The sequence below is a fragment of the Podarcis vaucheri genome (assembly GCF_965113315.1).
Source record: "Podarcis vaucheri genome assembly, chromosome: 3".
NCBI classification, from domain to species: domain Eukaryota; kingdom Metazoa; phylum Chordata; class Lepidosauria; order Squamata; family Lacertidae; genus Podarcis; species Podarcis vaucheri.
The window spans coordinates 57,236,375-57,255,881 of NC_138761.1; the positions used below are offsets into that span (position 1 = coordinate 57,236,375).

A 19,507-nucleotide genomic window follows, 5' to 3' on the forward strand; every position below is an offset into this window, starting at 1 on the left:
TCAGAGATAGCATATTAGGAGTCCAAATGATTGTTGGTGGGGAGATTGTACTTGGAGAACTCTTTGGGCCAAATCCTTCCTCTCCAGCAACAATTTGTTAGGCAGGCAAAGAGTTGGCGCCCACATGTTGTTTCAAATACAGTTGGAGAATTCACTGCAAATTTGTTACAGTTATCAAACTAAAACACTCTGGAAAAGGTTCTTAGGGCAATCCTATATCTTAATCTTTCATCCAGCCATGTTTAAAATACACACCAGCAACGTCATGCACTCAAAGTTTACATACAGCAATTAAATACAGTGGTGCCTCGCAAGACAAAATTAATCCATTCCGCAAGTCTCTTAGTCTTGCGGTTTTTTCGTCTTGCGAAGCACGGCTGTTAGTGGCTTAGTGGCTGTTAGTGGCTTAGCGGCTATTAACGGCTTAGCGGCTTTAAGAAAAAGGAAACAAACTCGCAAGAACTCGCAAGATGTTTCGTCTTGCGAAGCAAGCCCATAGGGAAATTCGTCTTGCGGAACGACTCAAAAAACGGAAAACTCTTTCGTCTTGCACGTTTTTCATCTTGCGGGGCATTCGTCTTGCAAGGTACCACTGTACCAGTGCAAATCGTGTACTACTATTTTTCTTTGTTTGTTTATTAGATTTCTCACTTGCCACACACCATAAGCACCCAAGGCAAGTTTCAACATTAAAACATACAATTATAAAACAAATAAAACAGTTATAAAATAGTCAGGATCTTCTCCTTTCAGCAGCTGAACCTAGATAGCAGTGGCTGAACCCAATATATGAATGACAGTAACCAATGGCAGCTGTTTTTGCTGAGCAAGACACAGAACTCAATGAGTGCCAGCTGGGGTTTTTTGTGTGCGATTTGTATGTGATGGTTGTTTTGCATGTAAAATTTCCAAGCCTTAAGAAACATTGGATCATGTACTCATTACCCATGTCTTCTCCCTCTCCACCAAAGGCACTCCCTCCAGTTCCCACCTCGTTAACACTAACTGGGATTTGAAGCCAGCCTGGTAAATTGCAAGCCCTTTACTACATTTCAAAGGTAAGTTAGGACTCAGAATATTTATGAAGTCCTCCCCTTTCTCCTTAAAAACATTACTACTATAAAGTCTGTTCTACTGATGTGTCACTGCTATCATTTTTCTTAAGTCTCAATAGCTGGGTTTTCGATAAGGAGCATGTGAGAAACTACTTGAAGATAAAAGCAGAGCTGTTTTGTTTTTCCGATATGCTTCTGATTATTAATCTGTATCTTATTAAAAGTATTCTAAGATAAGGAACTGCACTTATGGCTTTAAATGATTCACAGCACTCATGGCTGCCATGTACTTCATACAGTGGGCATCATGGAAACCTGGTGGAATGGAGGAAATCAGTGGGACATCAGTGGGTTATCTTCAGATATAAACTCTATAGGACGGACAGGGAAGGACACACAGGACATGGTGCCATTCTGTATGTCAAAGAGATCATTAAGTACACTGAGTCCAGCAAAGTAGAATTCCCCAAAGGATTTGTTCAGGGTCATAAAATGATACATGGCATGGAGAAAGTGAATAGGAAAAAGTCCCATCCCCCCTCATATTACTGGAACTCGTGGACATCCAGTGAAGATACATGTTGGAAAATTCAAGATAAATAAATGAAATGTTCACATGTCATAAGGTTTGCTTGTTAACATGAAGGAATTGGGATAAACTAAAAATTGACATAAAGTTATAATCCCCTAGTTATGTCATGTTTCCAGAATATCCATCTTCAGATGAGGGCTCTAGCTGTGATATTCTGGTCCAGTCTGCAGGCTGAAAACTTACAATATGGTTTGATTGAAGTATTCATTTGTGATAACATAATATTTTACAGTAACTATATAAACTTGGCTCACATTTCCCATTTGCAAAGTAGGATATTATGGAAGGTTTCCTATTAGAAACCATTTAACCCAGTGGGATTTGCAAAAACAAGGCAGGGTAGCATTGGTTCCCACAGCTAATGCTTCATACTTGCCCCATGTTTCTGAAGTACAGTGTACAACTTTGCTTTAGGTTGGTTTATGTATACTAAATTTGTGTATCATTTCCCAAATCAGAAGTCCCAAAGAGATTTACAATGAGACATGCTCTATGTCGTTTATAGTTAAAGAACATCTTTCCAAACAATGTGTTATTAAGTCACATCAAAAAGATAGGTAGCCACTGTATGTAAACATAGATAACGTAACTTCCAGTCTCTTCAATTTAGAGAAAATATATTAACAAAGTCATTCACTTGAGAGAGGCTGTTATCAATTTTAGAGTGACTGAATTAATAATAATAATCCAGGAACAAGAGAAAATAAGTTATGGATTTGGTACCTAGGTTCTATAGATATGAAAAGTTGTTCCATTGATTTACAGTTACCATAAAGTGTTCAGACTGGGTTTTTATTTCCATGTTTCATTACATTTCTGGAACCATGGAGAAGCAAACTATGTGCCACTGGTGATTTCCCAATCATAATAAAGTTTTACTTTATTTGTATTGCCTATCTTGGTCACGTTTACCCTCCACTTTCCTGTACTTGTCTACTAAATGCCCACACTATTTATTTAAAGGGTTTTTTATATTTTAAAAAAGTACTTCAGAGGAACCAGTTGTGATTAGGGAACTCCTATCAACTGAGAATTCACCCACATGTCTTCTTTAGGGAAGAGGAGGAAGCTGGTTTCATTCTGATAAAACTGCCTTTATTCATGTCTCCTTATCTTGCTGGTCATTTAAGAACACATCACTCAGCTTCACCTTACGGAAAGGCCTGACTGTTGCAATGGCAAATCCAGTGTCATATTTTATCATCCTGCATATCCTGCCGTTGCTGGGAAGTGACTTTTATCACTCCTAACTAGCTAGGCCGAGATTAGCATCTTACAATGACATCTGAAGACTGCCTGATGTGGGAGATGCTACATGCAACTGCAAGGAAACATGGTGTGTGGCATGTGTGTGGCTGCTGGCTTTCTGCCCACCACTGTTTGCAATAACCAATTAGGCATCCTAATTTAAACCATTTGTTTCTTACACCACTGATGGATGATCAATGCAATTTTAGAACAATTTTATAGATTTTTTTAAAATTAAAAATATATATGCATCAACTGGGAACTACCTGTGTTATAGATGGCCTTTTTTCCTTTGCCTTTCTTGCAAGGGTGTCCAGTCCCTTAAGGGAGGAAAACAAACCTTTCTTGCTCCGAACCCTCTGTGAGAGAGACAGTGTTCGCTTCCTAAGAGCTGCCTCATCCCTGGAGCAGATCTAAGTGATAGAAAGAGAGAGAGAGAGAAGAGAGAGAGAGAAGTAAATGAGGAAGATACAAGCATAGTTATACATATAAGCTTTTCATAACTTGTTCATCAAAACAAAAGGTAGCAAAAACCTAATTATAATGAAATGTGACACAAAAGATGAACAGTGCAATCCTATGTATATCTGTTCAGAAATATTTGTCATTGAGCTCAATGGAATTTACTCCTAGGTGTAAATGTGTCTAGAATTGCAGCCAAAGACATTAAAAAAACAAACCCCGCACACACCAGCTACGATTTATCTGTGAAATACCTCCTGCCAAACCCACATAAGCTTTTGCAAAGCAGCCAACAAAGAACGGTAAGCTGTGAACTGGCCGGATTCCAAAAGGAAGAGTTGCATTATAACATGCAGGGTAAACAGTGTGTTTAGTGTAAGGCTGAATTATAGATCATAATAGAATGTGGCGATACCAGCATCCTAGAGAAAGCTTTCTGAGCTTTGAAAAAATGATTTTAAAACCATTTCTGGAACTAATTTTACTTTGCTTTAATAGGATATTTTAAGAGACTGTATGCATTTTTATATTTAATAATCAGTTCTGTATTTCAGTAATAATGAGAACATGGTGTTGTTGGGTTTTTTTTTAAAAAGCAGCTATACTTTTTCAACATACACCAGCAATATACATAATATATACATAATATGGCTAGTGATTTTACTAGCAAGTAGATATTAAATCTCATTTTTCAACAAAGTATCATTCATGTTATTTTGAGCTTAGTGTTTTAGAGAGAAAAAGGACAATATAGTGTTTGCTTTTTTTGGTAGAAGCTTCTTTCAGGATCATTTCAAATGTTACAAATTTCCTACATGGCTGGCACTTCTATGGAACAAATAGAAGTAGTTTAAAAAACAACAATCCCACATGAAGATCATGTGTGATGATCACACATTCATCTATTTCACTGTATTTACAGAAGTGGCCAATTATAGATTCCCAGGGGGGAAACAGTCATGTGTGCCATTGCCACAAGAATGTTCATGTCTTTTCCAATATGAGAATATTTTTACAGTAAGGAACTCAGCTTTGCTGACATGGAGTTCCGTTTTTCCACATCAAGTGAATCAGGTGTGGATCACTGTCTAGCTACAGTAGTGGGCTGGATGAAGGTAAATAAATTGCTAATGAATCCTGATAAGTTAGAGATGTTGTGGTTTGGCAGTTCTGAGTATCAGATGAACAACCTGTTCTTGATGAGATTGCATTCTCTTTGAAGGCAGGTGGGGAGGTTATTGTTTCGGTTTTTTGTTCTTGATTTTATTATGTGTTTTGTCTTTTTATCATGTATTTTTAAATAGTGAATTGCCCTGAGATCTGCGGATGAAGGGTGATATACAAATGTAAATAATAATAATAATAATAATAATAATAATAATAATAATAATAAACAATATATAGCCTGGGATGCTCCTTGATTCCACCTTGTCACTAGAGACTCAAGCGTCTGCCGTGTCATAGAGAATTTCCCCCCAGCTCTGGCTGGTTAACCAGCAATAGCCATTCTTGGACCAGAATAGAACAGCTACAGTAATCTATGGTCTGATAACTTCCTGTTTTAATTACTGTAATCCACTGTATTTAGTGTTGCCCTTGAAGATGACACAGAAACTGCAGCGACCTGGCTCCTAAGCAGACTCTCTTTCCAGAACTTCTATTACACCTGCTCTTATAAAGTTTTGCACTGGCTGCCAATACATTTCAATTTCAAATTAAGCATTTTACAGATACAAAGTCTTGAATGTCTTGGGACCAAAATACTTGAAAGAGTGTATCTCCTTGTACAATCCTGTCATATGTTAAGATCACCAAGAAAAGTTCTTCCTAGCATTCTGCCACCAGGAGTTGCAAAACATGGCATCTTCTCCACGGACTTTCCTCCTGGCTTTGAAACCACCTGTCTACCCCTCACTCATTCCAAAATTCTGCTGGTGCTCAATTTGATGGTATTCAGTCACCAGCTCAAAACTCAAGCTTTTGGGAGTGGTCACTAATATTCAGTAATTGGTGTAGTTTTGCTTTAATTGTGTTTTCATTATATTGTGTACCAACACAGGATTCTATTCAATTTTGCCATCACCCACCCTGAAATCTTTGGGAGACGTGTGAGATATAAATGGTCTAAACAAATGAGTAATATTAGTTGGTCTTTTTAAAGTACAGTACTTTTTCTTCAGCCAAGAAAGGGGTCACAAAACTGACTTTCATAGTCAGATTCACCTTGAAATTACATTTACCAGCAAAATGTTTATATAGTTATTAAATTTGTAAACCAGCCTTCATCCGTAGATCTCAGGGCACAAAATATGTAACAAAAACAAGAATGGGGGAATAAACCACACAAACCAAAAACCCCTCCTCCCCCCAACACACATTTAAAAGGGTATAGCCAAAAGCCTGAAGAGGACCATACATAGGGAGGGGGAAGGAATGCATTTCTGCATCTTGTCACAAATAAACTCCTCTCCAAAACACTTATATGAATCTGTGTCCAACTCACCAGTGCATGAAAGGATGAGACAGAGAAGATGCCCAGCCTTCCTAATGCCATCTTTGAAGGACGACTGGCAGCTGCCAAAAGGCTCTTTGGATTTGGCAACTCCCCACCTTGCAAGCTGGCTAGATAACAGCGCATCCTGAAGAGATCCATGTTAAATTTCTCCAGATTCTGTTCCCATTGCTGGATCTGTTTATATACACAAATATGAAATAGGAGAAGATAAATTAATGGCTTGTGGAGGGTGGTCAAAGTTCTGCACTCTCAGCTAAATCGCTTTCATCTGTAGCATTCAGAGGGCTGATTAGTTGCTCACGTCCAAAAAGACATTCTGTCACACTCAAGAAATGAACCTTCAAAAAAATGGATCAAAATAAAACAAAGTTGGTGGCCTTAACTGCATGCTGACATCATTATTTAGGAAAATACAATGGTGCCCCGCAAGACGAATGCCTCGCAATACAAAAAACTCGCTAGACGAAAGTTTTTTCCGTTCGCGATTTGCCTCGCAAGACGAATTTCCCCTATGGGCTTGCTTCGCAAGACGAAAACGTCTCGCGACTTTTTTTCTTTGACTAAAAACAAAGACATGTTTTGTTTATAAAGTTAATTTATTTTCCCTTAAATTTTTGAACTGCTATTTACAGTATGTGTGACTTTAAAGAGCAGTTAATAAACTGTTGTTGTACCAAATTTGGCTTTGTTTGGACTTTTTTTGACCATAGGAACGCATTAATTGATTTTCAATGCATTCCTATGGGATTTCGTGCTTCGCAAGACGAAAAATTTGCTAGACGACAAAAATTGCGGAACGAATTAATTTCGTCTTGCGGGGCACCACTGTAGTTGGTTACCCACAGAAGTCAAACATTTTAAAAAAAGGATTCTTGCAATCCATAATGCTCTAGACTACTTACAGATTACATTATGCTTCCTATCTGGATTGCACCACATAGGTTGCCCTGGGTGTAAACAGTATTGGGGCTCTGAAATGTCACAATATGGGCACAATTTTTTCTGGATCACAGTCACCATCTTTAATTACTATGAATGACCCACCTAGTGGAAGCATATTCAGTAATACACACAAAAGACAACAAAATATACGCACAGCCTCACAAGGTCTAACATGCTTCTAGTTACAATCAGTTTGTTACAAGGATACAACAATCTAATTCCCATCTTATCTCTTTGGCTTAAAGATTAAACAAGGTTTGAAGGAAGTATTTTAAAGTTGTTTTTTTCTACTCCTACTTTAAAGATGAAAGGTACAGAACCGCCTTGTGGAAGCACACATGTTAGCTGATAGGAAGCAGAAAGGGCTCAAGAGAATCTGTTGAAGGCTGTTCATAACCCAATCCCTTCTCCAAGTTTATAAAGCCTTAAACATGCCATTCATCACTCTGTACATAAAAGGTTGATAATATAAATAAAATGGTGATTGCAATGAGTTAATTCAATGAATAAATAGCATAGTAGTTCGACTAATGCCTTTACTGGGTATCTCTAACGATGGAGCTATGCAAAAACTTAGGACCCCACAGAGACTGTTCCTCCTTTAAGATGTCCTGCTATTTCATATGATGATTTTGTCAACCACATTACAAACACCACACACAAAAACTTTTTTACACTTCAATTACTACATCTCAGAGACAACCCATATGGCATCAATATAGATGACTCACCAAGTATTTAGGTTGTTTCATCTTTGTTTTACAAGGCTCTCTCTAAAGCCAATTTGATACAGCACATATTTTACTCATGCAAATCTGGGAAGCCAGAACCAAAAGGCTTGTGAAAGATGAGATCAAGTAGATGATCCAAGATAGATCTGTGCTTCCCATGGACAAGCGGCTGTCAGGGAGAGTCACTGAGTCACAGGGTAAGTATGGAGGTAAAATTTTATTACTGTTGAGACTTAATACAGAGAGGTTTATCCCCTTTAAACACCCTTGTTCTGGCACAATTCTCAGAGTGAGGTTAGATTACTTCTTGGGGCCGTAAGCCTTCAAACTTGAAAGGCAATTCTGAGTACTTTTTCAGAGGCCAATAGCAGATGACGGTCATGATATCCTAATGAAAGAGGTAAAGATCGGCACCTGGTGAAGGCTTGCTAATGTAACTGGTTGATCAGAGAAGAAGCAAGTGACAGTGCTCAGGTCTCCACTTTCGCCATCTCTAATTGGCTTGCCCCAGAAGCCTTCTAAGTCCTGGCCTACACAGTAGCTAATTAATAAAGAGATGGGGGGGGCGGGAATCTTCTGCAGCCCAATTGAGCTTTTACCTGTGCAAAGCTAAGTGTCCTGAGACCCAGAGTAAGTATTCTTTTGAAGGCACTGAATTGCTAAAATTCAGCAGCTTGGAGACTTGGAGGGGGCGGGAAGGAAGGCAGGAAGGCAGGCAGGAAGGAACTATTCTACCATGTGTTTTTCTAGTCAGTGATAACTTTTACAAAAGAGGCATTTCTATCTCTTTTTAAAGGCACCTACATTGGACACCACAAAACTAGGTCACAGGCAGGAGTGAATTGCACCTCACCTCTGTTCAGAACAGACAGGAGTGTGGGTGTCTGTCAGGGGTTCAGGAGCAGAGGCGAGGGCAAGGGAGGAAACAGAGAGCGAGGGGGGGGAGGCAGAAGAAAGGATGAGTGATGACGACGACCCGAGATCTCCGAGTCTTTCCAGTGAATCAGAAGATTCACAAAAAGGAGCACCAGTGGCCAGGGCAAGGGAGGAGACTAGGGGGACACCCCAGGAAGAAAGAGCCAGAGGGGACTCAGAGGGGAGCAGTTGGAGATCGGGACCAACGTCACCGCCAGAGAGTAGGAAAGAGGAAGAGCGCCAGGGAGCAAGCGCTGGCAGCTCGCAACAGGAGGGAGGGCACGAGTCAGGAGTGGCCACACCTTCATCGGGGAGCGAAGTGACGGTTAGACGGAAAGTGGAAGGTTGGGCGCGCGCGCCAAGTTCAAATGCACAGGAAGGTGGCACAGTAGGCAGCCCGGAAAGGGAGCCAGGTCCTAAAGCCCGGCGCAAGGAGACAGGAGAGTCAGGGGGGTCAGCGTCAGAAGAATCCCGGAAGGAAGAGACCCAGGGGGGCAGAGGGACCCAGAGGAGAACTGTCAGGCGGAAAAGGTGGAGCAGGGCTAGGATATTAAGTTGGTGCGCAAGGGGCGGAGACTCAGACGGAGCTTCGCCGATCTAAGCATAAGACGTAGGGTTGCACGCAGCAGCTCGAGAATGGAGACTGTAACTCAATAAAGACTTTTATTTAACGATCGCTGGCTAGCGTGATCCTCTGTGAGCTAGGATCTGGAAGTAACCCTGACAGTAAGCTCCGTCTCTTCAAATTGTGGGCATCCACGGCCTCGCGGAGAGGAGGGAAAGCGGGTGCCTACAAGAGAGCTCACGAACGGCAGACAATATGACGGCCGAACAGCAAATAACGGAACTCAGAGAAGCAGTTTCACGACTGAATGCCGAGGCGCTGGCGTCCAGGAAGAGAGAGGAGGAAGCAGCTGCCGCCTACAGGGATCTCCAGGTCAGGTTGGACGTGCTTACGAAGCAAGGGCAACAGACACCCAAATCAGAGGGGATTGGGTTGGGGAGACGCACAGGCGGTCTGGTCTCGCACTTCGATGGGAATTTGCAACAGTACCCCAACTTTAGAGCAGACGTAATGTGTGCACTGCAACTACTGCACAAAGACTTTAGAGATGAACAAGAGAAAGTTCCCATTTGCATGGAGACGCAAAAGCATGGCTGCGCAATTTGTGGAGAGATAAGGATCCTGCGCTCCAAAATGCGGACGCCTTTATTAAAGCGATGGATGGCTGTTTTTTATCAAGCATTGACGTGGATCTTGCCCGAAAGGAGGTGCATGGACTAAGGCAAGGGAGGGCCAGCGTAAGGCAGTATCATGCCCGCTTTTTCGCCTTAGTCAGTGCCCTGGAATGGGACAGAGATTCGGCTCCTGTCAGAGACCTTTTTTGGGAGGGCTTGCACAACTCGGTTAAAGATGAGATTGCGAGGGGGGAGAGACCCCGGACCACGCAGGAGATCGTTCAGAGGGCGCTGGCGGTGGGGGTGCGGCTGGAAGAACGTCCGTGGAGCAGGGACGAAGGGCGCAGCGGGCGCGAACCAGCCAGGGGCTCCTCCTTCCTTCCCAGAGAAGCAGCGCGTGCGCAATCCACGCCTCCAACAGGGGGAGGGGTGGAACCGATGGAGGTTGGGAGTGCAAGGGCTCAGTCAGCAGCCAGAGCCCTAGCACCGGCAGCAGTGAAAGCGAAGCCTCCTAGAGGGAACAGGAAGTGTTATATCTGCGAGGATCCAGGGCATATGGCGAAAGAGTGTCCCCGGAGGCTCCACAAGCACACTGCAGCCTCAGCAATGGTGACTGCAGCAACGCAGCACGGAGAACCACAGCAGGGAAACGACGATGTCTGGCTGGAGGAAGAGGCACTGGGGCCCAGCCAGACGTGTCAGTGAAGCAGTCCCCAGAGATTTTACCGCCCATGGACCCCCTCCCGCCCAAGCCAGTAGTGAGGCTCACCGCATCGCTCCAGCTACCCAATGGAATCACCATGGACGTGCCAATCACCGTCGACTCGGGAAGCAATGCAGACTTCATAGGGCAGGACTTTGTCGACCGGCACGCTATACAGTTGCTGCCTGCCACGCTGCCCCTGCAGGTTGTCACGGTGGATGGCAGGGAGCTGTTAGGGGGGCAAGTGGTGAAGCAGACGCCACCTATGGTGCTGCGGCTTGGAAATCACAGGGAAATCATCAGCTTCAACGTCACTCAACTCTCGGACACGCCTATTGTATTGGGCATGAGTTGGCTGGACAAGCACAGCCCGACGCTGGCTTGGTACCAGAGGCAGCTGACCTTCAGCTCTTCCTTTTGTGCTGAACACTGCATCATGCCCCAGCAGGAAGGGGAGCAAGAGGAGTCACAGCTGCTGCTAGGCACGCTGCAAGCGATTCCCCACAAGTACGCAGAATTTTTGGAGGTTTTCTGCGAGAAGGAGGCAGACAAGCTACCCCCCCACAGACCATATGACTGCAAAATTGACCTGCTGCCGGGGGCGGCGCTGCCCAAAGGGAAGCTGTATTCCATGTCTGAAGACGAACTGCAGGAACTCAAAGAGTTCATAGATCATAATTTGAAGCGCGGTTTCATCCGAGAGTCCCAGGCAGCGGGGGGCAGTCCTGTCTTCTTTGTGAAGAAGCGAGACACGCCCCAAAAAAGACTCGTAGTGGACTACCGCATTTTGAACAGTGTCACCAAGCCATCGGACTTCCCCATGCCCCGAATCGACGACCTCCTCGCAAAAGTACGCAAGGGCAGCGTGTTCACCAAGTTGGACCTGCGAGGGGCGTACAACCTCATTCGCATGCGGGAAGGAGATGAGTGGAAGACAGCCATGTTCACGCCCCTGGGCACCTACGAATATAGAGTTATGCCTTTTGGATTGCAAAATGGCTCCCACGTTTTTCAAGCTTTCATGCATCACGTGTTGGCGGGGCTCCTCTACAAGACGTGCGTCTGTTTCTTGGATGACATCCTGATCTTTTCGGAATCGCAGCAGGAGCATGACAGACACGTCAGGGAAGTGCTGAGCAGGCTCCAGCAACATAGGCTTTACGCCAAGCTGGAGAAGTGCCAATTCGACGTGACGGAGGTGGATTTCCTGGGCTACAAGTTGTCTGACAAGGGGCTCGCCATGGACAGCGCCAAGGTTCGAGCGGTGTTGGATTGGAAAAGCCCACGCAACCGGAAGGAGGTCCAATGGTTTGTCGGCTTCGCGAACTTCTATCGCAAGTTCATCAAAGGCTTCGCTATGCAGACAGCGGCCATCACGGACACGCTCAGTTCCAAGAAAAAGAAGTTCATCTGGACAGCGCAGGCGGAGCAGTCCTTTCAGGCACTCAAGCGTCTTTTTGCTTCGGAGGAACAGCTGCTTCATGTCGACCCCAGCAGGCCGATGAGAGTTGAAACAGACGCCTCGGACAGGGCCGTCGGAGCAGTCCTGCTGCAGGAGGACCCGCAGGGGGTTTGGAGGCCCGGAGCGTTTTACTCCAGGAAGCTCAGCAAGTCCGAACAGAACTACACCATCTGGGACAGGGAGTTGCTGGCTATTCATGCAGCATTCAAAGCATGGAGGCACTTCCTGATTGGAGCCAAGCACACGGTGCAGGTCTGCACGGACCACAAGAATCTGGAGCACTGGCGCACGGCACAGTTCCTGAACCAGAGGGAGATACGTTGGGCTGAGTTCTTTGCGAACTTCGACTTCCGAATAGAGTATGTCCCGGGGGACACCAACATCATGGCGGACGCGCTCTCCCGTAAGCCACAGTATCTGGAGGACGCCACGCCAGCGGCCGCCATGCACATCTTCGCGCCAACAGTGTGGGCGTGCGCTGCGGCGACAGTGGACCTGGAGGCGGTGCGACGAGCGTTGCAGAATGACTCCTTTGCGCAAGCAAAAATGGCAGAGATGCAAAGGGGCACGGCAGCGACCGACGGGTTCCAGCTGAGAGATGGATTGCTCATCCGCAAAGGGGCCATCTACGTGCCGGGAGACGAACTTCGCGCCAAGGTACTGCATCAGCTGCACGACGCGCCCACTGCCGGGCACTTTGGCAAGGAGAAGACGGTGGAATTAGTCGCCAGGGATTTCTGGTGGCCCGGAATGAGAGGGGAGGTCGCGGACTACGTGGCGAGGTGCGACACCTGCCAGAGGGCCAAACCAGTGCACAGACCGCCGGCCGGACTGTTGGAACTGCTGCAAACTCCGGTCGAGCCATGGGACAGAGTTGCCCTGGACTTCGTCACGGATCTGCCCAGCTCGAGGGGCAAGACGGCCGTGCTGGTGGTGGTGGACTTGTTCTCCAAGATGGCACATTTCATCCCGTGTGTGAAGGTGGCCACGGCGGAACAAACCGCCAAACTGTTCATAGACCACGTGTTCAAGGTTCACGGTCTGCCACGGTCTATTCTGTCCGACCGCGGGCGGCAGTTCATCTCGAATTTCTGGCAGAAGCTGATGGGCTTCCTAAACGTCAAGATCAACCTGGCGTCGGCGAGACACCCGCAGACCAACGGGCAAGCGGAGCGGGTCAATGCCATCATGCAGCAGTACCTGAGATGCTATGCGAATCAACAGCCTGCGACGTGGGTGGATTACCTGCCGCTCGCCAAGTTCGCCTACAACAACACGAAGCACGTGTCCACGGGGGTCACGCCGTTCTTCGCCAACAATGGGAGGCACCCCAGAACCTTCCCGGGACTGGAAAGACTGGTAGAGGGGGAGCCGCAGACAGCAGATGCGTTCGCGTCGGAGTTGCAGGAGGTCCACGATCAGCTGCGGCGGCACCTGGAGCTGGCCAAACACGCATACAAGGTGCAGGCAGACAAACACAGAAGGGTTGGCGAAGAGATCCATGTGGGAGACTGGGTCTGGTTAGCAGCCCACGCAGTGCCGGCCAGGTCGTTGGCCAAGAAGAAACTAGGGCATAAGCAACTGGGGCCCTACCAAGTCGAAGAGCAGGTCAACCCGGTGGCCTTCAGGCTGGCGCTTCCGGAGGGTTCCAGAATGCATCCGGTGTTCCACAGATCGGTGCTCACTCCCTACAAGGCACCGCACAGGTTTCAGGAACCCGGAACGGCGCCGAGTCCGCTCCGAGAGGGAACCAGGCAACGGGGAGTGGCACAGGAGGTGCGCCTCAACGAAGTCACGGAGATTTTGGACTCCAGATGGGGGGAAGAGGGGGTAGAATACCTTCTCGCTAAGGAGGGCACCCCGGCCAGTGCCAACAGCTGGATGCCGGGCTACGCTTTAGATGAACCTCTGCTCAAGGAAGAGTTTCATGCCCTCTTCCCCCATAGGCCAATGCCAGCGGACTTTTTCGACGACTGGCTTTTCACGCCCACGCTTTCAGCCAGCACGTTCCGGGGGTTCGACTCGGATGAGGAACCGACACGAGACGCCCGTTCCCCGGAGGGGTCGCCCTCGGGATCTGCTTCAGAACCCTCGTATTGGTGGGATGATCGACCAGAGGAGCAGTGGCGCAGGAAGTGGCTGGAGGGTCCAGGACGAGCAACGCCTCCAGAAGGAAGCGAGGGAGAGACGGACATGGACGTTTTCGGGGACGACCAGGGTCTCGAGCACGGCGGCACAGAGATGGAAGCAGAGGTGACCGTCGTCGACGAGAGCAGGGAGGAAGAACCGGAAGACTTCGGATGGAGGCCCGCCACGGGAAGCGAACTGTACCCGACATTCGTCCCCTTGACACTGCAGCACCCAGTTCCCGCACCGGAAGGAGGGGAGGGGGGAAGAGGGGGCTTCGAGGGGGGGATGGATGTCAGGGGTTCAGGAGCAGAGGCGAGGGCAAGGGAGGAAACAGAGAGCGAGGGGGAGGAGGCAGAAGAAAGGATGAGTGATGACGACGACCCAAGATCTCCGAGTCTTTCCAGTGAATCAGAAGATTCACAAAAAGGAGCACCAGTGGCCAGGGCAAGGGGGGAGACTAGGGGGACACCCCAGGAAGAAAGAGCCAGAGGGGACTCAGAGGGGAGCAGTTGGAGATCGGGACCAACGTCACCGCCAGAGAGTAGGAAAGAGGAAGAGCGCCAGGGAGCAAGCGCTGGCAGCTCGCAACAGGAGGGAGGGCACGAGTCAGGAGTGGCCACACCTTCATCGGGGAGCGAAGTGACGGTTAGACGGAAAGTGGAAGGTTGGGCGCGCGCGCCAAGTTCAAATGCACAGGAAGGTGGCGCAGTAGGCAGCCCGGAAAGGGAGCCAGGTCCTAAAGCCCGGCGCAAGGAGACAGGAGAGTCAGGGGGGTCAGCGTCAGAAGAATCCCGGAAGGAAGAGACCCAGGGGGGCAGAGGGACCCAGAGGAGAACTGTCAGGCGGAAAAGGTGGAGCAGGGCTAGGATATTAAGTTGGTGCGCAAGGGGCGGAGACTCAGACGGAGCTTCGCCGATCTAAGCATAAGACGTAGGGTTGCACGCAGCAGCTCGAGAATGGAGACTGTAACTCAATAAAGACTTTTATTTAACGATCGCTGGCTAGCGTGATCCTCTGTGAGCTAGGATCTGGAAGTAACCCTGACAGTGTCCAATCATGGCACCCAGTGAAATATGATAATGTTTAAGGGGGTGTGCTCACTGTGTGACAAGCAGAATCAGAGCACACAAGAACTGAATCGGAAACACAGTCGTGTTATGCACTCTGGATTTTTGAGGAGGCATTTACTGAGACCTTTTGTGGGTACCATAGTAGATGTTGGTGGGCACACTGGCATCTGTAGGTGCCAGTGACCCTGGCTTATGATAATCTCACTCATGCCATTTTTATGCCACTATTATTGTAGTGAGAGAAAACAGTTGTACTCCCTGATCTCTCTGTGTGAAACATTTGATCCTGGTAGGGGGAGGTCTTTATGAATTTCTATGAAATTTCAGCCTAAGATACACTTCTTTTCTATTCAGTTAAGGGCCTGTTTTCAGCATTAAACAGAACATGGGGTTTTCTAAGATTTTCTAATAGACTTGGCATCTACCCTACATATAACGCAGCATGTAGTGATGCAGAATGCTGTAGATGATAATGGCTCTGTTCTTACAGGTTCCTTTAAAATGAAAATACAAAGAGCACTGTAGTATTTGAGACATTATAGCATGGGCCTTCATAGGCAACAGCCTCCCTGATCACTCAACTACAATTTGCTAAAGTGTTGTTTGCTCAGTCTCTGTATTTGCTATGAGCAAATACGTGATATCTACCCATTACTATGAATGTAAAAAGATTTAACAATTCATATCCATTTTCAGCTCAAACCTTCTATGATTTAGCAAGTTAATATGGTTGCAAGTGGATTTTTCACAGAAACAAATAATGCACAAATGACAGCTACACTTGTGCTAAGATTTCCATAAGTTGAATTTTTGTCATGCGAAAATTCAGCTGAAACATGGTGGAAGGAAGGAAAGGGAAGAAAACATCAAGAGGATAGAATAAAAAGCTGTCTGAATGCAGCCTTTGTTAATTAATCTTGTCTCTTCTGCATCTGTCCAGAAACCAGACCATTTAGGGGAAAAAACAGAACATTGGAAAAGCTCACCAACTTTGGGGGATTGCCAACTTTGGGGGATTTGGCCTGGATCAGAGCTTCCCAAACTTATTTGGCCTACTGCCCCCTTTTCAGAAATTGTTTTACTCCACAGTCACCTGAAAATCTACCTTCTTTAAGTGAAGGGGCAGGGCTGGTGCCACAGCTTGCCTGCCTTTGGCCAAATAGGCAGGCAAGCTGTGATCCATTTCCCAGGCCTGGGTGAAGCTGAGAAGTGTTCACTCAAGCCCAGGAAAACCCCTCACCTCCAGCATGACCACCAGATCCAGGGGAGGCATTGTTGTCCTGCAACGGCGCCCAACTTGGTAGTACACAATAGATGAAACATGTACGAATGGTTTTTCATTTTTTTCTTTCCTTATGCTTCCGCCACCCCCTTATTTTTATTCAATGCCCCCCATTGCACATGAGGCTACTACACACACACCCTGGATCATTCCAGCACACACACCCCGGAGACGTTCTTGCCAACTTTGGGAAGCACTGGACTAGATAAACCTGGAAGCACTTGGATGCATTAGTCATGGCAACAGCCTAATCAGGTTTGGAGTGGCCATGTTCTAACCAATGGCTGCTAGGCAGTAGCAGCTGAAGGGCAGCATGGGTTAGGCTGCAATGGTCTGCTGTCTTTTCAAGAGGGGAGCCCAGCACGGTGCCCCATCAGCCACTACCACTGCCAGGAATGTGAAACAGGGCCATGTCTATTTGAAATGTAGTGAGGCTGATTAACCTCCATAGAATGCACGTGTATGAACCAAGGGAGAACTTGCCATGAAGATACTGGTTTTGATATCTTTCCTGTGCTGAAGACAATGTGTGTAGCAGCTCCTACTTTCCCTGTTGTGGTAAATTTAGCACAAAGGAACTGAGCAGAGTGTGAACTCATTCCCCTTTAGGGTGAATTCCCTTCACACTGAACACTAATTAAGCATTCCTTTGACACAAATGTTAATCACAGTTAATGCTAACCAGGTTCACTCTTAATCAAGATTTACTACCCCAGAGGGAAGTGTATTTAATGTTATTAACCACAATTACAATATAATAACCTAATTTTGGTCAAGACCATTGAGAAAAGGGTGGGATGGATGTATTCTGAACAGGGGAGCAGCTAGGGAGATGTTCATTTCAATTATATTGATACTTTGTTGTTGGCCAGTAGGGCTTCTTTTTGAGCTGAAATATAAATGTTTTATTTATTTATAAAGCCCTCAATTTACATAGCAGGAAGTGAAATGGAAATGTGTTTTGCTTCTTTCAAGATTTCCACAGGAGGGAAGTTTGACTCCAAGAGCAGTTGCCTGTAAACGACAATTCAGTCTGATCTACTGCATCATACAGGCACTAGTGATGCTCCCATTTGCAATGTAAATCCATAGGGATGGTTGTTTTCTAGCCTCAAAGTGCTTAAACTGTGTACTCTGAAAAGTGATACTCTTTGCAAGAGTCAATATGCAGAAGCTAACCCTTTGTTTATTACCTGGTTCTCAATTGCTTTCCTGTTTTTAGGGTCACTAACAATTGAGAGCTGCAGCTCAGCCATCTTTTTCATCTTACTATCCATGTCAATCTTTTGGATAAGGCTTTTGGTCTGATTTTTCAGCAATCTGATCGTATCTTCTTTCCCAAGTTTCTTTGCAAAGAGAGATGCGGAAGCAGAGTGTATTGCTGTAACCCAGTTTTCAAGGTCAGTCTGGCTTGTAGCCTGAAAAAAAAGCAAGAAAATTAACTTTATAAACAAAACACTATAATAGCATCTAGTGGGTTCCAAAACCAACTTCAGTCAAGAACAACAGTGTGGGGCCAGTCTAAGTGGGATCCACTTACCCTCCCCACTTCATTGCACCATGTTGCTTATATGAAACTTTCCCCATCGAAGTCTGCAAATAATAAAAGGTTTCTGCTATGCTAACGTTTCCTTGAACAACTGGCAACTGTAATTACTAGCAATGCTTACTCTTTATCAAAAGAGGAAGAACTCTGTATAAAAGATGACATTCATCACATGATGCTTGGCTACAGGAATGGCAATTACCTAACCCATTATTAGTTTAATTTTTTAAAAATATACTGAACTAAAGTTACATTTGAAAGTATGCATGAACCAGGATACACCAAATTTTCTTCAAGCACAAAGGGAGGGGAGACAAGACACCGACTTTAGTAACTATTCAATGCACTCCCTTCCTAATTTTTTGCAATTGCTTTCTGCAGTGTATCATGGGCCTCTTCAATCAATATGCTTTTCTTATACAGAGGCAAAGTGTTTTCTCTTAAGGAAAAACATACAAATTTGAAGCAGCCCTGGGCTGTGTAGAAGTATGCCTGTCCATTATGCATTCCAAAACATTAGAATTGTTGGTCTAGCTATATGTTGATATCTGTCTGTCTTGAGAGACAACTGAGTGTGCCAGTGGTGGTGAAACCAAACCACTGAAGAATCACAGCACCCACTGTGGCAGCAGGGACAGGTAACTCATAACTGTTGCCACCTGCATTGTATTTGATGCTTTAGGAGCACTGAAGTAACCTCTCTGGGACACAATCCAAGGCAGCGTGTATGGAGGTTCTAGACTGCCTAGACGACAAGCCTCCCCCCTCTTGGTCTCACTGATGTGGTCCAAAGGAAAGCAGACCATTATGTTTGGCACCAGCTCGGCTGCAGGAGTTGCCAGAAGGAGGCATACAAGGCACCATCCAACCATCTTAGAGAAGCCCCTCTACCTAATTACCTTTAGATAGTTAGATAGCATGCTTCCTGGTTTGCTACTTTATGGTCTGGTGAGTAGAATTCCTAAAGGAAGAGGGTTTATCTAAGACTTCTGGAGCACACAGAAGGAACAGAGACAAAACAACAGGATCTAGAATTCTACTCCAAGAGCACTGATTTAAATACAATATGACTTCATTTAATGATAGAACACAAAAACCAAAAACAGAATACCTGGAATAAGTAGACATCACCGAAAGAGTTGCTGAGACAGAAAACATTCTCTTTCTTGGGGTGTTCTGGACATGACTGCACTATACTGTCTTCTGCAAACAGGGCATATCGAGGCGAGCTGTTCTGCTCCATGGAATTTCTCCCATAAGTCTCATAAAACAGCAAGGTGCATCCTTTTCAAACGAAAAATGTAAAAACGAAAAGTAGTTCTGGTTTATGTCTTGGATCTTTCTAAACTCATATCCTCTTAAAATACAATATTAAAATGTTCATATGTGCAGCTGGAATTGGGAGCAACTTTCTACAGGAAGCACTAAACAAGTATGGGCAACATATTCATCTTCAAACTTTTATACACACACATCTGAGAACTCTGGGCCAAATAGGTCCCCGGATTTATGGTTAAAGATGTGAACTATTGTGATTGCTATTATCACACATTTTCTGTTAGCAGAGGGATACATTTTTTAAAAAAATCCAGCACTCAAGACTGCTGCAAACTACCAAAGGCCAAACAAAAGAGGTACGTGTTACAACACCTCTGGGAGGCCAACAGAGAGGAGT

General features: G+C 45.8%; 1 protein-coding gene across 4 annotated transcripts in view; it reads right to left on the reverse strand.

The window, feature by feature from the left end:
- TIAM2 (TIAM Rac1 associated GEF 2) overlaps nt 1–19,507 on the reverse strand; it is a gene marked incomplete at its 3' end in the record, with an annotated part of 132,374 nt that overhangs the window by 58,412 nt on the left and 54,455 nt on the right. For all 4 annotated transcript variants that reach the window (XM_082215182.1, XM_082215179.1, XM_082215180.1 and 1 more), the window contains 4 exons: nt 18,944–19,116; nt 17,480–17,704; nt 5,861–6,046; nt 3,162–3,308 (listed from right to left, as the gene is read on the reverse strand). In XM_082215182.1, coding sequence (XP_082071308.1) covers nt 3,162–3,308; nt 5,861–6,046; nt 17,480–17,704; nt 18,944–19,116 — 731 coding nt within the window. The remainder of the gene's footprint in view (nt 1–3,161; nt 3,309–5,860; nt 6,047–17,479; nt 17,705–18,943; nt 19,117–19,507) is intronic.